At 59.6% G+C, this 16379-nt stretch overlaps 4 protein-coding genes across 4 annotated transcripts; 3 read left to right on the top strand and 1 right to left on the bottom strand.

The window, feature by feature from the left end:
* The first annotated feature begins 80 nt into the window (after positions 1-80).
* Positions 81-3441, top strand: BJ171DRAFT_309657 (Rad9-domain-containing protein). Its single transcript, XM_053107078.1, has 10 exons — positions 81-214; positions 346-416; positions 558-689; positions 830-959; positions 1124-1339; positions 1477-1586; positions 1707-1771; positions 1860-2681; positions 2764-3107; positions 3212-3441. Exons 1-10 carry the CDS (start codon positions 169-171, stop codon positions 3370-3372), a joined length of 2097 nt encoding a protein of 698 aa, XP_052969055.1. The 5' UTR covers positions 81-168; the 3' UTR covers positions 3373-3441.
* A 447-nt stretch (positions 3442-3888) lies between these two features.
* BJ171DRAFT_309651 (Alpha/Beta hydrolase protein) lies at positions 3889-6183 on the top strand. Its single transcript, XM_053107077.1, has 5 exons — positions 3889-4096; positions 4351-4468; positions 4744-4794; positions 4934-5136; positions 5238-6183. Exons 1-5 carry the CDS (start codon positions 4049-4051, stop codon positions 6033-6035), a joined length of 1218 nt encoding a protein of 405 aa, XP_052969056.1. The 5' UTR covers positions 3889-4048; the 3' UTR covers positions 6036-6183.
* Positions 6184-7434: 1251 nt separating this feature from the next.
* BJ171DRAFT_309705 (uncharacterized protein) lies at positions 7435-11927 on the top strand. Its single transcript, XM_053107079.1, has 5 exons — positions 7435-7478; positions 7819-8789; positions 8941-9034; positions 9189-10938; positions 11049-11927. The coding sequence occupies exons 2-5, from the start codon at positions 7887-7889 to the stop codon at positions 11911-11913; spliced, it is 3612 nt and encodes a 1203-aa protein (XP_052969057.1). The 5' UTR covers positions 7435-7478; positions 7819-7886; the 3' UTR covers positions 11914-11927.
* An 884-nt stretch (positions 11928-12811) lies between these two features.
* BJ171DRAFT_495322 (uncharacterized protein) lies at positions 12812-16089 on the bottom strand. Its single transcript, XM_053110110.1, has 10 exons — positions 15453-16089; positions 15267-15347; positions 14842-15009; positions 14465-14548; positions 14248-14331; positions 13986-14069; positions 13804-13887; positions 13529-13612; positions 13358-13441; positions 12812-13208 (listed from the first exon to the last, which is right to left on the bottom strand). The coding sequence occupies exons 1-10, from the start codon at positions 15874-15876 to the stop codon at positions 13135-13137; spliced, it is 1251 nt and encodes a 416-aa protein (XP_052969058.1). The 5' UTR covers positions 15877-16089; the 3' UTR covers positions 12812-13134.
* Positions 16090-16379: the final 290 nt, after the last annotated feature.

The raw sequence follows: 16379 nt of genomic DNA on the forward strand, positions 1-16379 counted from the left end.
AGTTCCAGACCGGACTGCGCAGCCCCAAGCTCCATGAGCCGCCGTGCTTCGCTTGCAAACCAGCGATCCCTGCTTGGCCTCCGTCTCGCCCGTGCCTGTGTCTGCTCCGACTTCATCGCCCTGCCGCGGCTGCATCGCTGGAATATCAACACTTCCGACCGAACCAGAATGAGGCTGTCGACTGAGCTTGTCATTTCCGCGATAGCCCTCAAAGGTGCGTTTGGACAAGCCACCCAGCGAGGCAACGGCAGTGTTGCCCGTACTGCCTCATCGTCCCCAGCATCGCCTGTCGCATCGGCCCGACCCACCAACTCTGGTATCGATCGCTTGATCTGTGCTGCACAGGCTTTTCAAAATTCCTCCAGTGCCTGTCCAAGATTGGCGACGATCTGTACTGGGAAGCACGCGCAGACCAGGTACACAGATATCCTGGGGATTCCCGGCACCGCAACGACGATGCCTTCCTTTGCCGCCGCTGAGCACAGATCGGCGATATTTCACTCTTGCGTGTGTCCAGCTGACAGGACTCTGTGGCTCTCCATGCTGGTCCGCTGCAGCTGCTGCTCGCAACCGTCAACTCGTCACGATCGGCGTTTGTCATCTTTACGCTGCCGGCGCTGTTCTTTGAGTCCTACGAAACCGAGAACCTGGACTCGAAGAACTTTATCAGCTGCAAGATCCTCTTGAAGGTGAGCACACCTATTCCAGCCGGCCCTGAAGTGGCATCCTTGGCTCATACGCAATAGCAGATTCCCTGGCCGGAGGACGAGGGCGGTTTGGTCTGCGGTTGAGTCGATCCCTGACCAGCCACCCCCCGTGATGCCGCCAGTTCATCACAAACATATTCAAGTTCAAGGCCAATCTGGAAAACGTCGAGAGCTGCAAGATCATCCTGCAGAACGGCGATGAGCCCGATGAGAACCAGGACCGAATTGTGATCCAGCTCATCTGCAAGCATGGTAACGAGCTCGTTGGCATTCTCGGTGCTGGCTCTGCTGGTCGGGTTATTTGCGCACGAAGAGACGAAACCATGTGCCCCCCCCCGTTGCCTTGGATTGCAGGTTGTCGTCAATCCGAACGACAGCTCTGCTGACAATGAACGGCATCTTTGCCAATACCTCAGGCGTCCTGAAGACACACAGGCTTCACTACGAGAGCTGCGAGCCCATTCGCGCCGTTTACTTGAAGGAAACATGCCAGGGCTCGTGGCTGGCATCGCCAAAGGTCATCCATGAATGGTTGGTGCACTTCAACCAGAAGCTCGAGGAGGTGACGATGATCTGCGACACCGACTGGATCAAGCTCAAGAGCTTCACAGACACCTCCACAAACACCCAAGGTGAGCTTGTGGCCCAATCGGCATCATTCGCCTCGATTGTGCGGCAGCATCCAGCATGCTCCTCAATGAAACAAAGGAACTAATTCCTGCACGGATGCTGTGCTCTCTCGCGTGGGTTGGCGGGCGGTGTCCATCAGATCGCATCAGTCAGAGCCTCCAGACTGAGGTTACCATGAACTCTGGCGACTTTGGATACTTCAAGGTCAACCAGCTGGCCGACCTGACATTCAATCTCAAGGAGCTCAAGGTCAGTGAGAACAGTTACCGGCGTTGTCATGACCATCACCGGCGCTGTCGTGACCGTTATGTCGGCGCAGTCTACCCAGGATATCCGCCGAGCGACACCCTGGCTAACAGTCCGTTACAGGCCATCCTGTCGTTTGCCGACACCATGAACCAGCCCGTGATCGCTTACTTTGAGCGCACCGGATGGTGAGTCATCGGCCACTTGCACTCAGTCTGTGTTCCTGAACGGAAGAGATGCCGCCGTGGTGCTGACCTATCGTCAATATCAACGCAGCCCGATCACATTCTCGGTGTCTGTGCCGGACACCTATTCGGTTGATTTTGTCCTGGCGACTCTCCAGGTCGAGACAGTCGACCCCGAAGCCATGGGAGCCATGGCGACTACTGTGCCGCCAACAACGGCCGCCGCCGCAAACCACCCTGACTCGGCGCACATCGCAAACTCTCAAAATGCAGCATCGGTACACACTCCTCATCACTCGAATCGCTCCACTCCGCAGCATCCGGCGGCTCGGGGTGGCAGTACGACAACATCATCTCGGACAGCCACGGATGCAGGCGATATGATGCCACCGCAGGCCTTCAGCCAAGCATCAGCGAACGCCGCTGGGGCTGCTGCCTTTGGATCGCCCTGGGGTCGACCCAGCCAGCACGTTCTGGAGGCCGTGGACCACATGGCAGTCGACACCCAAAACGACCTGTCCCGGAACCTGAGCCTGAGCCTATCTTCACCGCAGCCGAGCCTGGTGTTGCCACAACGACGCCTCCTCCCGATCGATACGAGCTCACAGCCGATGCAGGTTGTCGACGAGCCCAGCATGCGCAGCTCGATGCCGCCGGCCTCACTGGCAGATGACTTGCAGCCTGATTTCATGGACCAGGACGAGTCTGCATCGCACACGCTCTTCAGCACAAACCGGTCCCCGGCCGATCTGATCACGCATATGCGTCCAGGCTCGAGCATCGATGTCCATGCGTCGATGCAAGTGTCCTCGCAGGAGGAGCCGGCTCCGTCCGCGCGCTCAGCCGCCCAGCCAACAGGAAGCCGGCACAGCCTCCGTCAATCGCCGCTGCAATCGGCTTCTCAGAGCTCGAGGTTGGTACGCAAAATGGAGTGTATGGGCAACAAATCATGGGGGCGCAACACGTTCTCACGCACCAGTGGATGTTTTGCACAGGTCCGTCGATCCGACACACCCTGTCTCGACCGGGGTTCGTGCAGAGTCGAGTGCAGAGGGAGCCTCGGTCCGTCCCACGAACGACCTGCCAAGTACCGATCGCCAAAGCCAGCAGCAGCAACAGCAGCAGCAGCTTGCGCTCAATGGAGTCGCAGACGACATGGACACCAACGAATCCACCGAGATCCTGCCTCCGTCTCCCAAGCCCAACGAGCAAAGACTGCGGACGCTCTTTGGCGCTTTCGGGAACCTGGGCGGCCAAGGGCGACCAACCTCGTCTGCTCGAGAAGCCAGACCCGAAGACAGGGCCGGGAATGCGGCGCAGAACCTTGCCAACGACGATGGTGCGTTTGCCGTCCGCCTCGGAGACGACGCTGATTGCACGCAAACAAGTGCACTCGCTGGCCACATCACCCGGCTCACTCGCTCCCGCCATGGTTCCTCACAGATCCGGTTTCATTTGGTGACCTGCAGTTTCCGTTCAAGACCCCAGCCAACACAAGCGGAGGCGACACAACCGCCTCAACAGATGCCGTCCATGTACGTCTGCACGATGCATGCACCGACGTTGTATCGATGCTGTATTGCCGATGCATGCCAATGTGCTGACGCTACATCGATGGCCTCGCTCCTCACAGGTTCCCTTGGGCGGTACCGGCAATACAGGCGAGTTGCCCGTCCAGGCGCCCCTCGCTCCGATGGAGATCATTGCCGAGGAGGACGAGGAGATCCAGCCGACCCCCGGCGTCAAGCGCGTAGGTACCCCTGGACCGACGGGTCCTGGGCTCGCATCCAAGGGGGAAGCGTTGGATCGCGAATGCAAGATCGCAGCATTGGACGATACCCGCGGGGATGCTTGCAGACGCTGTGGAGCAGGGAGTGGGTCGGGGATGAGGTATGGGTCCGGTCGCCGAGGCTTCTCAGCAACAGCAAGACGCAAGCCACTGACCCTGCCCGGCTCTGATCCATCCCGTCACGATTCAGGCCAGAGGGCTGTTTGGCCACATCCACAGACCATAGCCGCAGACCATAGCCGCAGGGACCCTGATGCCCGTGGCATCGTCAGCACGATAGTCTGCAGCCAGCACTTGCCCGAGTGGGGGAGCCAGGGCAGAGGGAGGGAGGAGAGAACAGGGCGACCAGCGGGCCCGCCTTGCCCGTGCCTTTTGCCTTTTGCCTTTTGCCTTTGATCTGCACGCCCATTCTTTCGTCCCTCCTTCGTCCATCCCTTCGCCCATCCCGAATCCCAAATCCCGAGCAGCCGCGCAACGCAGCCGCTGTCGCCATGTACTTCATCAGCCTGCTTTTCGCCCTGTTGATCCTTTTCTATGTGGTTGGTATTAAAAGTCGGATAGTCGAGCGTCATCGCCCGCACCTCCTCGCAAAGGCGTTGCCGGGGTGGTCCGCATACACCTGGGCCGCAACCTCCCCTCCGACACAGAGAGTGGTATACCAACAGCAAGTCGGGCTATCCGGTGCCGATCTCGTGCCTGGACTGCCATGCGAAAGATGCGTTGGTTTTCAGCAACGGACGTCATCCATAGCCACTGACGGCGGGCGCTGCAAACCTTGATTTTCTGCACACAGGGCCTCTTGGCGGCGGTTGTCGCTTTCCCCGAGCTCCAGCCCTACCTCATCTACCTGCACTGGGTTCGCTGGCCCATCGTCGAGGATTGGAGATATGCTGACGCCTTTGGATTCCGAGGTATGTCTGCGTCGCTGCGCCGAGGTGCTTGAGCCAAGATGTGACCGCCACCGGCAGCGGCCGAGACAATACACCCATGGGCATGGCTGCCGTCTCCCGGCCCTGGCGATCTTGCGAAGTGGCCAGTTACACCCCGTCCTGCCGCTGGGAGCCAAGATGGCGGGTGTGGGCATTGCCCTTGATCTAGGCCTCGTCTCGATCCGCGTCTGCATGCTGGCCCTGTCCCTCGTGCTGGATGACTCACCCGCAACCTCCGTCGAATGGCTTTGATGCAGATGGTTCGGTCCGCCTCATACGTATCACCACCCCTGATTTGAAGATCATTGGTGAGTTGTGGAACGGAGCAGATCAGTGGCATCGAGAGGAGTTGGGAGGCATTGGGTAGGCTGCTTTGAAAGCTCAGGATGCAGCGATCGATTGCGACTGACTGGTGTGGACCCGGATGTACCCAACGGATGCACGCAGGCGGATGGCACATCCTGCCCACGGAGCTCAACTTGATGGTTTCGCCCGAGTCGGACATTGCCCGGGGTGCCTCTTATCTGGAGCCCGAGCTGAACAAGAGCGAGCGATTTGACAACCAGCTCAAGCGAGCCGTTCGAGTGTTTTTGTATTTCCACGGCAATGCGGGCAACCGGGCCACGTTTTCTCGACCCGACTTTTACAAGGTATGTTGTGGCCTGGCACACATCCTTGGCTACGGCATAGATGTGCATTTGCGATCTCCTCGCTGACCCTGGTCGTCAACTCCCTTGCCCTCTCTATGCAGCAACTCACGGCCGTTCACCAGGGCTCCCACGTCGTCACGATTGACTATCGGGGATTCGGTGACTCTGAACGGGTGACGCCAACAGAAGCAGGCATGCAGCAAGACGCCCACGCAGCATACAAGTGGATTGTGGACCACGGCGTCGATCCCTCGCGCATTATCGTCGTCGGCCACTCGCTCGGCACAGGAGTGGCGACCTGGCTCTGTCGGACCCTTGCTGACCGCGGCGAGGCTGTCGGGGGACTGATTCTCTTGGCGCCTTACAAGTCAATTCCGGATGCGGCGCTGACCTATCCGATTGTGCCGTTCCTGTGGCCTTTCCGAGGCTATCCGCAAGTGGGCAAGCTCTTCAAGGAGTACGTGAGCCAGAAGTGGGACTCGACTGTCAACATCCGCAGCATCAACTGCCCGCTGCTGATCGTCCATGGTGGCCGTGACTTTGAGATTCCCACGGACCATAGCCGCACACTCTTCTTGAACGCCGTGAATGGGCGGCTGGCCCACCAGAAAAGCCAGCCGGAGCCTCTCAACATCCACCCGGCCGAGCCGCAGGTTGTGGGCGACTATGAGATCCGCCCGATCTCTGGCGGCCGCGAAGCCTACCTGTGGACGCTGAACGAGACGCAGACGCCACTGAAGGAGTCGTCGATGCCGGACCAGACCCAGCGGTCCTCTGGCGTGAAGCAATCGTCTTTGGTTTGGTACATCGAGGTGACCTACGGCGGCCACAACAACCTGCACAAATTTGAGATTGTGAAGGATGGCATTGCTGGATGGGCCCAGAGTCACCGCATCTGAAGGGCCGGGATGTGTGTCCCCTCGGCCGGCCCAATGCGAACGCTCCACAGACCAAACCTTCCTGATACGACAGGAGGGTGCTTGGTGCAAAAGACATGCGGGGCACCAGGACGCGACGTGAATAAACGCACTGATTTCATTTTTCCGCCTGTGTCTGTGGCACGATGCTGTGCGGGCTTGCTGACATTCGGGGGGTTGACGAGGCAGCGATGTGGTCGAGGAGGCTGGTCTCACAGCCCCAGAGACTCAGGCACGCGGCGTCCAGCGCTGGCACGCATTGCGTGCGTCGAAGAAAGGCAAAAGACGGAAGCGGTGCTTGGGGGGGGGTGGGCCGGCGTGTGCCATGGTGGCTCCCCTTGGTACACGGCGGCTCGGCCGACGCACACGAGCGATATCGAAGGGAGCCGGCCGTTGCGGTGGTGGTGGTGGCAACGGGTGGCGGACGGGGCAGGCCGAGCGGTTCGCCGGGCCTGGGATGGGCCGGTCGACCAGTTCACCCGTGGTGCAGGTGCCCATGGCCCAGGTGGCACACCGGCAAGACCACGCACGCCGGTGTGTGCGGTGCAACCAGAGGCGCTGGGGCCACACAGACATGGACGCAACGCAGGGCAATACAGTGCGATGCGAGCGATGCCATGAGGTGGAATGCAATGGCATTCAATGCCATGCGACTCCATGAGACTCCATGCAATGCCAGGCAACGCCATGCAATGCCAGGCAACGCCATGCGATTCCATGCAACGCCATGCGATTCCATGCAATGCAGTGCCATTCAACAGCGTGTGTACAGCTGTGCGATGTCAGCGCGGCACATGTCGGGGCCGGTGTCAGGACATCCTTGCTGGCCGCGCATTGTGCGCAAACAGAGTCTCTGTGCGACCGCGCTGTGTGATTGTGCGCGGCAATGTCGGACAGCAAGCACACCCAGTGTCGCACAGTAGTGTGTGTCTGTCCCGCTGACCAGAGCCACACAGCCGCAACGCACACAGGCGACACGCACGCGCGTCGCGCCGCTCTGTGCGACGCCGTGGCGCGTGTGCGCAGCGCCACCCCCATCGCGTCCGCAAGGCGCCCTTTGGCTCGTTGCTCGGCTCGCGGGTCCTCCGCTGTCCTTTGTCTTTCATCTCTGCTTGCTGGCCTCCTTCGCCTGCCTGGTGCTGCTTGTGAGATTGCCCAAGCCCGTCCTGCTGCCGCGGCCTCCCCAATAGCCCACGCGGCGTGATTTTGATCCAAAGGTGCCCTTGAGCCTCCCGTCTCCTGCCCGGGCTTGTATAGCTGTCCTCCATCTCCTCCTGCCCCCTTTCCTTCCTCGGATCTCCAGTCAACCTCCCTCCCTCCCTTGGCTCCACGCCGCTCCTCCGTTCTCCCTTCTGCCTCGGTCCTCATTCACCCTCGAGGCTGCGTCTTTTCGGGGCACTGCTCTCTTATCTGGTCCTGCAAGAGGTCTGCTCCAGCCGTATTTTGTTGCCTGTGGTCTTCCTGCAGCATCTTCCTCTCTCTGCCTTGCCCGTTGCCGACTCACTCCGCGCCGAGCAACTCATCGGCCTCCCTTCCCGATCTCGTCTCGCTGTCGGCCCGCTCACCTGCTTCGAAGCCGCTTGCCCACCTCATTCCCAATCCCCTCTCCTGTCTCTCGATCCGTCTGCACCTCATACATCGTCGTCTTTCCCATCCTTTCCCTCGGCCTGCTCGCACCTTGTCGCGGCGCTTTCCTCCCCATACGACCCCAGACCCCTGATCGCTAACCGTTCCTGCTTTTGGCGGTGTTCGTCGTCTTGTTCAGGAACTTCCACAAGTTGCCTCTGCTACATCTCAGCTTGCGGCTCTGCTCAGCTATAGAGTCCCGCCCACATGAGCGCCGTGGCTCTCCCGCACATGCCTTCGAGCTCCACCAAGAAGGCACCCTATAGCTACAAACCCGCCCCGGCCTCGACCGTCTCTTCGTCGTCATCGTCATCGTCCAATTCCTTCACTCGCGCACCGCTTGGAGTCGAAATCGTTCCGCTACACAATGCCGAATCGCTCGTCAACGGCTACCCGGCCCTGTCCAAGGTCGAGATCGAGGGCTTTGTGAAGATCCAGAACAACACCTCCGAGATCGTCTCCATCCACCACGTCGACATTCGCTTCGATGCCTGGACCTTTGCTCAGTTTGGCCACGAGGGCAAGCTGTCGCAGGACTTCCAGTACCATATTCCGCTCCTAACCGACATCCAGATTCTGGTCTCGCCTGCCTCCAACGACATCCTCGAGCTCAAGCCTCAGACCGTCTCGTCCTTTCCCTTCTCCTTCAAGATCGACGCCGACGTTGCCGCCTCGCTCAAGCCCTCGACCGAGTTCTACCGACCCTCGGGCGTCTCTGCCGCCGTGCGCTACAAACTCACCGCCACCATCCGCGACCAGAGCCCGAACCCGACCATCAAGCCCTTTGTCTTTCGTTTCCCGTTCTTTGACCGCTCGGCGATTGCCCAGGTCGCCCGCGGCGATAAGCAGCGCATGAAGCTTGTCACCAAGGACGGCGTCCTCGTCTCCATCTCGCACCCGAGCTTCCTCATCCCCGGCGGTGATTTCAGCGTCGACTGCATCATCAGCACCCCGCCGACCTTCTCAAAGTCCTCCCTCGAGTACCTCAAGGTCGATATTATCGAGCATGTCCAGATGGAGGTCGAGGGCTCCTCTCGCTCGCGGTCCGATGTTGTCATGTCGAAGCTGCTTCCGCTGACCCAAGTGGGCATGTCCGAGCTCGGTGTCAATGTACGTCTGCCTGTGTGTGCTTGGTGTGCTCGGCCACTCCGTTCCTTGTGGTGTATCTCTGGCGCCCGAGTCGTGTGGAGCCCATTCTGACGTTATCCTTTTGGCCCCCACTGATCTGCTGTGCTGGTGATGGCCCCTGCATCTCGCTTAGGACCACGTCCCCGCGCCTCAATGGCCGCAACGCTATCCCAACGGAATCAATCCGACCGGCTCCTCCGAGTTGCTCGACGTTACCCACAACATTGGTGAGCCCAGACGCGCTGCGTTCAGTCGCTGCGTTGATGCTACCGCCCGTGTGCGCCAACGGTGTCATGGACGGGCAGCATCTGAACTGCATACAAAGTGCCTCGTATCGGCCGGGAACCCATTACTGACCTACCGCTTGCTCTGCCTCTCCAGCTGTCACACTGATTCTCAAAAACAACAACTATAGAAGCCTCTACGAGGCACCTCTATTGGTCATCGGTGCCACGCCGGCCCTCATCAAGCGGCTCTTCCGTGAGGCTCCCACTCTCGTCTCCAAGAGTCCCGAGCAGGACTTTGGAATGGTCAGCCAAGTCTGTCTTCTTGACGGCGTCGAGGTCATTCCCGACGCTGCTCCACACACCCTCTCCTTCAACAACAGAGATACATCGCTCTCGCTGCTCGAGGAGCTGCTCAGCGCAACCTTCATCCAGGAGCCCGACACCAGCTGCGCTTACGAGCTGCATCCCGCCGCCAATGTCGCCCAGGAACCGTCACGCAGCCCGAACGGCGTTGGCTCCAGCAGCCGGCTGGACGAAGATGGCGCTGCATCGCTGCCCGCCACCCTCAGGCGCTCAGACCGCGATTCGTCCAAGGGCTCGGATCGCGACTCGGCTCTCTCAGCCTTTGCCGATACCTTCCCGAACCGCTCCCTGACCAATCGCCGCACCATGACCTCGATCAACTCATCGCTGCGACAGTCTTTCACCAGCCCATACCTGCGCGACGCCTCGACGGCCTCGCCCAGCCTCAAGACCCCTCGACTCGAGCTCTCGTCGCTCAACCACAGGCTCTCCATACCCGACTTTTCCAACAACGTCGACGTGCAGTTCGACGAGGACAACCTCAAGCCTGTTGCCGACGGCGCCAAGGCCATCAAGGTCGAGCTGCCGCACATCGACACCTCCAATCTGTTGGACGAGAACTTTAGGCTCTCGACCATCCTGGCTGCGGACAGCAAGCCCGTCTCCCCGCCTCTGCCCGAGTCGCAAAACCAGACCCCGGCTCTGGCTCAGCAGATAGCCGACCCCCAGGACCCTCGCGACGAACATCACTCGCTGTCGTGCACGCAAGATCCCTCGACCGACAATTTCGCCGAGCCTGCTCTGTCTGAGCCGGTCTCCAGCACCGCTGCTGCCACTGGCACCGCTACCGCCCCTGCTACCACCGTTGCTGCGCCTGCTTCTGCCACCCAGGCCGCCCCAAGATCCGCCGAAGCATCTGGCAGTCTGCTGGGCGCCACCGCCGTTACGGCGAGCCCAAGCGACCCGCCGGTATCCGCCGAGCAGAGCTCGGCCGACAGCGAGTTTCCCCAACGGACGTATTCTCGGCAGGCGCATCGCGACGACATTCCGCCGCCCCTCCCCCACTCTGCTGCTGCCCACCTCGGACAGAGCTTCCCCGAGCGCACCCTTTCGATTTCGAACAACATTGGCGGTGTCGCTAGCTCTGGACACGCCCAAATTATGGGCGCTGGAAAGGATCCCAAGGCTCCTGCTGACCCGTCCCTGTCGTCAGCGCTTTCTTCGGCCTCGGCCTCAGCAGGGCCCGGTTCTGCGGGGCCGGTTCCAGTCATGAAGATGTACTCGTCTCCACATGTTCCACCCGTGCCCACGCACTTGATTCGCTCTTTCGGGGCGCTCTCGACGCATCGCCAGTTCATGGACCCGGCGTCAGGCGGCAGCAATCCCGATGCCCTCAAACGAACCGTGGGAGCCTCGGAATCGGGCCAGCCGCAGATGCAACCTATGATTCCCGCGCTGGTGCGCCATCCCGTGCCTCATGGCACCGCCCACGTTTCACCCGAGAACCTGGCCAATCTGGAACGCGCATTTGTGATTTTCTCGTTCTTCCCCATGCGCCCGGATGAACTGGAGCTCCGTTCGAGCGACACTGTTGTTATCAGGTAAGCGTCGTCCCCAACCACCGGACTTGGATAGCGCCTGGGGCGAGTGGTATCCTTTGCGTATACTCCGTAGCCCAGTACTCACGCATCCACTGCTCTCCACCGTCCAGAATGACCTTCACTGATGGCTGGGGCGAAGGTACCAACCTCAACACGGGAAGATCTGGCATCTTCCCACTCAATGCCGTGCGTCTCTTTGCCCCTGGCACAGCCGGTACCGCAGCAGCCAACCCGTACGGAGGCTTCCCCATCGCGCAGCAATCCCATCATCTGGGCGCGGGTGCGGGTATCCATCATCCTCCGCGAGTCACCCCAATCCAAACCGATGTGCTCAGCTCGCGTGCCGCTGCCTCAGAACTGGGCTCCATAGTCAGCTCGGCATCCTCCAAAGACCATCGCGCCGTGCGCTCGACGACGCCGCCAGCGTCGCCTGGCCGGCAAGGTGCATTCCTGTCGTCCCCGTCGCATGTCGATCCCAGCATCCCGGCGCGCCAGGTGCCTCTTCAGAACGACATCCTCATCCGCCGCGCCGAAACTCCGGACCCGTTCGCCTCGGGGCGGATCGATTTCAACGGCTCCCAGGCGAATCCGCCCCGAAAAGAGTCCATGATCCCTGCCCATCCTGGTGCAGGCCCCACAGATCAGCGGACCAACATGTCGGCCTCTATCGGTCACATTCACTCGCTCGGACACGCACTGCACCGCGGACCGTCACCCGTTCCGTCGTCCACACAGGGGCTATATTCCAGTATCACCCCGCAGCGGACCAACTCGATGAAGAAGCGCCATCAGGGCGACGTTCTCCTTCAGTCTGGCCATGTCCCTGACATGCCTGCGGTGCATACCGGTGCCTCGTCGTCTGTGTCTTCATCCTCATCCCTGGCCATCCCCGAGGACGAACTCGATCGCCGTCTGGAGAACGGCTCGATTTCAATCCAGGACTACCTCAAAATCAAGAGGGGTGGCCGAGCTTGAAACGCTCCTGGCCGCCTCTCGACTTTGCTTACCCATGCCTGGATTTCTCTCTTTTTCCCTCTCTTCCTTGTTTCTTTCTCTCCCCGTTATCTGGATGCCCGATGGCTCCACCGTCTCTTTCGCCGTCGCGGCTCGATTTCCTTTCGCCTCGGGTTCCATCAGCAAGGAGACGAGACGCATACTCTGCGTGCTTGTCCCCTTGGCCCGCTGCCATGATCCACAAGGGCCATCCCTGGCCATCCAGCCGCCAAGTTCGTGTCGTTCCTCTCGACCTATTCCGCTCGTCCTCATATCTGCAGTCATAATCTGAAGAAGAAAAAAGCAAAGCAAAACGAAAACAACAACCCCAAAAAGTGGATCACAGGACAACCACAATCTTTCAGCGTCATTCCAGCCCGTGTCCTTCCTACCACCACCAGCGCCTTCGCCTCCCATCCAAAGCTCGATCCAAGGCCGCCCCGCTTTCTCCTCTGTCTCTGTCCACCATGATCATCGATTCACTTCCGTCGCCTGCTCACACATCCTCTCCTCGCCTACCTGTCCTTCATGATCCCCCTCTCTTCCTCGAGCCGGACATTTGGCGCGAGCGTTTCCTTTCGATAATGACACCGACTCCAAATATAACGCAAGGGGAGGGGGAGCATCTCTCCCCCTCTCCCGAATGACACGAATACCCCGTCGTGCCCACGACTCTTGCAGTGCCAGGCTGTTCGATGTCTGCCTCGATGCTGACGTTGGAGTCAGCATACTTGTCCATCCGAGCTGACGCCGTCCAGGCTGCGGAGCGGCGTCGTGCTCTGGCCGATTCATTCGGCGCCATAGTTGAACCCACATTGGTCTCTCTGTTCCTCCATTCCCTTGAATAGACCCCGAACACACACGCTATTCCCATGTGGCATTTCGATGCAAGAAAGGCTGGTATTGTTCGAATACTCCAAGCAGGCACACATGAAGTGTCAGAACTCAGATGACGGATGATGCTGTTTGAAAAGTCTGGCCATATTCGAATCGCGTCCCTCCATAGCCCCGGTGCGCCTCGGCTCGCTTGGAAGAACTGACAAGCTACGCGGAAGCGATGGGGCGGCAGCGGGGGGCATTCGCCCTTCACGGTGAGCAGCAACGACACTCAAGAGTCAGAAGGTATGAGGGAAGATATCGATGAAGCCGGGCCAGAGCCCGACTGGTGGAAACCCGCATAGAGCAGTTTGGGATGATTTGGGCTCACAGGAGAACCTCCAGCCTCTCCATGAGGGTCGATGCAATCAACTCCGTACTCGACTTGCTCAGATTGTTGCCTGAGCATACAGATACGGATGAGAATCAGGTGCACACGACTGGACTTGCAGCTGCCGCGATCGTGACCCTAGATGCAGATGCACCGCGGCGCCGATGTCGACGCTCGCAGGTCAATCTGGCCAACCTAGGCGATCGGAGGGAAACCTACTCTGCAGATGCACCCGAACGAGCGCCGAGTTTTGCTTGAGACAGGCCACGATCCACTCGAGTCCTGCGTCCCCGATAAAGTTGCCTGTGTTGCCAGCCATGAGAGGATCCAGCATCAGTACTGCATTCGACAGACAATCGATGGTGGGAGGCACAAGTCGGGGGGCTTTACCTTTCAAATCCAGGTCTAGCAGCGAGTGGTTGCAAATCAAGCCTTGATACAAATGCTGGACGCCTTTGTCGGAGATGCCGTTGCCTGGGTCGTCGGCAGCGTATCCGCGAATCAAACGTCGAGAGTTACATTTCGTTGCTGGGGCTGTCTCGATGCTTTGTCGGGTCCTGTCGGATGCCGCGGCTGTTCTGCCTTCCCGTGCGCCTTGCACATTCCGCCGAGGCCCCGTGCCAACAAGTACGGGGCCGCATGTGGTCGTTCAAGAACCCACTTACTCCGCAGCGCCAAACGAAACAGCTCCGTATTCTTCGTCAGCATTTGTCCGATCGCCTGAGCTCCGCTATCTGTGATGTGATTGACTGCAGACGAGGCAGATTCATTTGCATGCTCCGTCAGCATGCAGCATAGGTACGCCAGCTGCGACTCGGACTCACAAGTTGCAGTGATCATGACTTACTGCTAAGATTGAGCGACTGCAGCGCCGCGTTATCGCCCAGCCCTGTTGATATGGCTTGGGCACCATCCGAGCTGATGCCGTTGTCTGTAGAGTCCCAACGAAGCCGCATTCCGCAATAAGAATCCAGCAGTTACCAAAAGATTCTCTTGGCCGTGCTCATGCGAGCAGCAATTCCCATGGTCGCTTCAGTGCTTCGAGTTACAGCCAGCATCCAATTGGAACATGTGGACTAATGCCGGGAGCCCCAGGCGTCGTAACGTACGTGATAGATCTAGACATTCTAGTGTCTTGTTGGCGGTCAGAGCCTCCCCGATGTATTTTGCCCCAGAAGCGCCGATTGTGTTGACTGAGGATGGTGCCGACGACGATTTGCGGTTGTTCCAAAAGTCAGCGTACGGACATGGCCAAGGGCGAATGCGGGAGGGTAGACTCCTTCGGCGTTCGCTTGACGCACTGTGCCTTGCTGTGAGCAGACTTACGATGCAGATTGAGATTCTTGAGTGAGTGGTTGACTTTGAGAGCGCTGGCCAACGCTTTCGCACCCTCTTCTTGTATTTGGCAGCCTTGATCAGCCGGAAAACACGGCCGATCCGAGTCCAGAATGAGAGTAAGCGACGGCACGGAACGAGAGTAAGCAACAGCACGGAATGGGCGCGAGACCGCCAAGCATCGCCAAATGTCGCAGCGGCCATGATCGGGATCCAGCGCACTCGAATCAGCGCCGTCCTCAGGCTCATGAACGCCATCAAGATCCATGGTAAAGGGCTCCCAACCTCCCCCCTTGCAGCCACACAGCGGCTCCAACAGCAGAGCGTAGGTCCAGAAGACGCTGCCGCATGCCCCGGACGGACGATACCTTGCAAGTGGAGACTCGTCAGGACTGTGTTGTGCGTGAGCATTTCCCCCAGGTGGGCAGCGCCGTCATCTCCGACTAGGTTCCCACGAATGTTGAGGTCGGCGAGGGTCGTGTTCCTGATGAGGGCTCGAGCCAGCGATGCAACCCCGTCGGAGCGTATGCTGAGGCCTGGCCGATAGAGGATCGTCGTTGAATGCGAGAAACAGGGCCGGCGATCGATCCGGGACAGCCCGGGTTAGTTCCAAATACGACCGACAACACTATGCGATAGCACAGCAATGCCAACCCGTCTCCCCACCCGCCCCCATCCCGTCGATTTGCCATCGGCAGCGGACGGTCTCCAGAAGTAACTTGGATGCGCCCGGGGATACGAGGCATCTCATGCCATGCTGGCCACGTGGATGCATGATATCATCCAGGCTTACCCTCTAGAGAGAGCGATCTGAGACTGGTGTTGAGTTCGAGCGACTTGGACAGCTTTATAGTTCCCGACGAGCCAACCCTCTCTGCATCCAAAGAAAGACGCTGACCATGAGAAAAACGCTCCCGGCAACACAGCAATCGGTCGGTCGGATAGGACGACGACGAGGAGCGCAAAGGAATGGGCCTACCCCAGATAGTGAGCTCGGTCTGCTTCGAAATGTTGATCAATAGGCTGATGTCGTTGATGTTGGACTGCTTGATCGCCCGCTTAAGCCGAGCATCGAGAGTCTCTGCGGTCCTGGCAATGTTGCTGGAGGTAATACGGACGGCAGCCGCAAATACGATCAGATCGATATCGGATTTGAAGGACTCGGATATGGTGAGCAGGATATCGTAGGGCAGCTGCTCGATGATGCTTGGCCGTGGTTGTGGACTCAGCAAAGGGACGCAGAGAGCTGCCGCTGGAGGCTCGGGGACGGGGACGACGGAGACGCACGGCTCAGGCATGGCTGGAGTGGGATGGGTTGAAGGGCGGAGAGGGAACCCGGCCTGTCGAAGCTCCTCAAGCTTGCAGAAGCAGCGGCGAGGCGGGAGGCTGGTGTGGGTCTTCATGGAGTGGCGGCCACCAAACGCTCGAGAGTTGGCTGCGATAGCCAAATGCCAGGAGCGAATGACAATGCAAAGGAGACAGTAGGGTCGCTGGGACACAGCGGCCGGAGCCCAACGGTATCAGGCGACGGATGCCGGGCGGAAGCGGCTCGAGGCAGAGCAAGCGATGGCGCAAAGATGGAGGGCGATGGAGGGCAAATGGCGGCCTGGGGAGCAGCAGAAGGCGGAGGAGGGGAGCGAATGAAACGGAAGGCAGGGAAAGGAAAGGACGGCGCTGTGGCACCGTCGTTTGGGGCCGCTCTGGCCCGCGAGCATGCATGACCACGATGGGGTGCGATGGGGTGTACACTTTATTCAGAAAAAAAACGGGACAATATAGCCGTTTCCATGAACATGTAGTATGTGCTGTGCTTGCGTCAAGCAAAGCCACAAGAAATAAAACAGATCACTTTGGCAGCCTCCGAGTGAAGACCGCCGGTCGCTCTCCGATCTCCACAATCGACCTG

This window comes from Polychytrium aggregatum (assembly GCF_025602895.1).
Source record: "Polychytrium aggregatum strain JEL109 chromosome Unknown BJ171scaffold_9, whole genome shotgun sequence".
Lineage (NCBI taxonomy): Eukaryota > Fungi > Chytridiomycota > Chytridiomycetes > Polychytriales > Polychytrium > Polychytrium aggregatum.

What these genes read in the sequence shown, in the direction of transcription:
- BJ171DRAFT_309657 (XM_053107078.1), top strand. Translation starts at nt 169, where the DNA reads ATGAGGCTGTCGACTGAGCTTGTCATTTCCGCGATAGCCCTCAAAG. An exon ending in CACCTCCACAAACACCCAAG is followed by an intron (nt 1,340 to 1,476) that starts GTGAGCTTGTGG and finishes GGTGTCCATCAG; the next exon opens with ATCGCATCAGTCAGAGCCTC. An exon ending in TACTTTGAGCGCACCGGATG is followed by an intron (nt 1,772 to 1,859) that starts GTGAGTCATCGG and finishes ATATCAACGCAG; the next exon opens with CCCGATCACATTCTCGGTGT.
- BJ171DRAFT_309651 (XM_053107077.1), top strand. Translation starts at nt 4,049, where the DNA reads ATGTACTTCATCAGCCTGCTTTTCGCCCTGTTGATCCTTTTCTATGTG. An exon ending in TGTTGATCCTTTTCTATGTG is followed by an intron (nt 4,097 to 4,350) that starts GTTGGTATTAAA and finishes TTCTGCACACAG; the next exon opens with GGCCTCTTGGCGGCGGTTGT. An exon ending in CCCTGATTTGAAGATCATTG is followed by an intron (nt 4,795 to 4,933) that starts GTGAGTTGTGGA and finishes GGATGCACGCAG; the next exon opens with GCGGATGGCACATCCTGCCC.
- BJ171DRAFT_309705 (XM_053107079.1), top strand. Translation starts at nt 7,887, where the DNA reads ATGAGCGCCGTGGCTCTCCCGCACATGCCTTCGAGCTCCACCAAGAAG. An exon ending in TGTCCGAGCTCGGTGTCAAT is followed by an intron (nt 8,790 to 8,940) that starts GTACGTCTGCCT and finishes CATCTCGCTTAG; the next exon opens with GACCACGTCCCCGCGCCTCA. An exon ending in CGACGTTACCCACAACATTG is followed by an intron (nt 9,035 to 9,188) that starts GTGAGCCCAGAC and finishes CTGCCTCTCCAG; the next exon opens with CTGTCACACTGATTCTCAAA.
- BJ171DRAFT_495322 (XM_053110110.1), bottom strand. Translation starts at nt 15,876, where the DNA reads ATGAAGACCCACACCAGCCTCCCGCCTCGCCGCTGCTTCTGCAAGCTT. An exon ending in GACCGAGCTCACTATCTGGG is followed by an intron (nt 15,348 to 15,452) that starts GTAGGCCCATTC and finishes CTTTGGATGCAG; the next exon opens with AGAGGGTTGGCTCGTCGGGA. An exon ending in CAAGAATCTCAATCTGCATC is followed by an intron (nt 14,332 to 14,464) that starts GTAAGTCTGCTC and finishes CACCATCCTCAG; the next exon opens with TCAACACAATCGGCGCTTCT.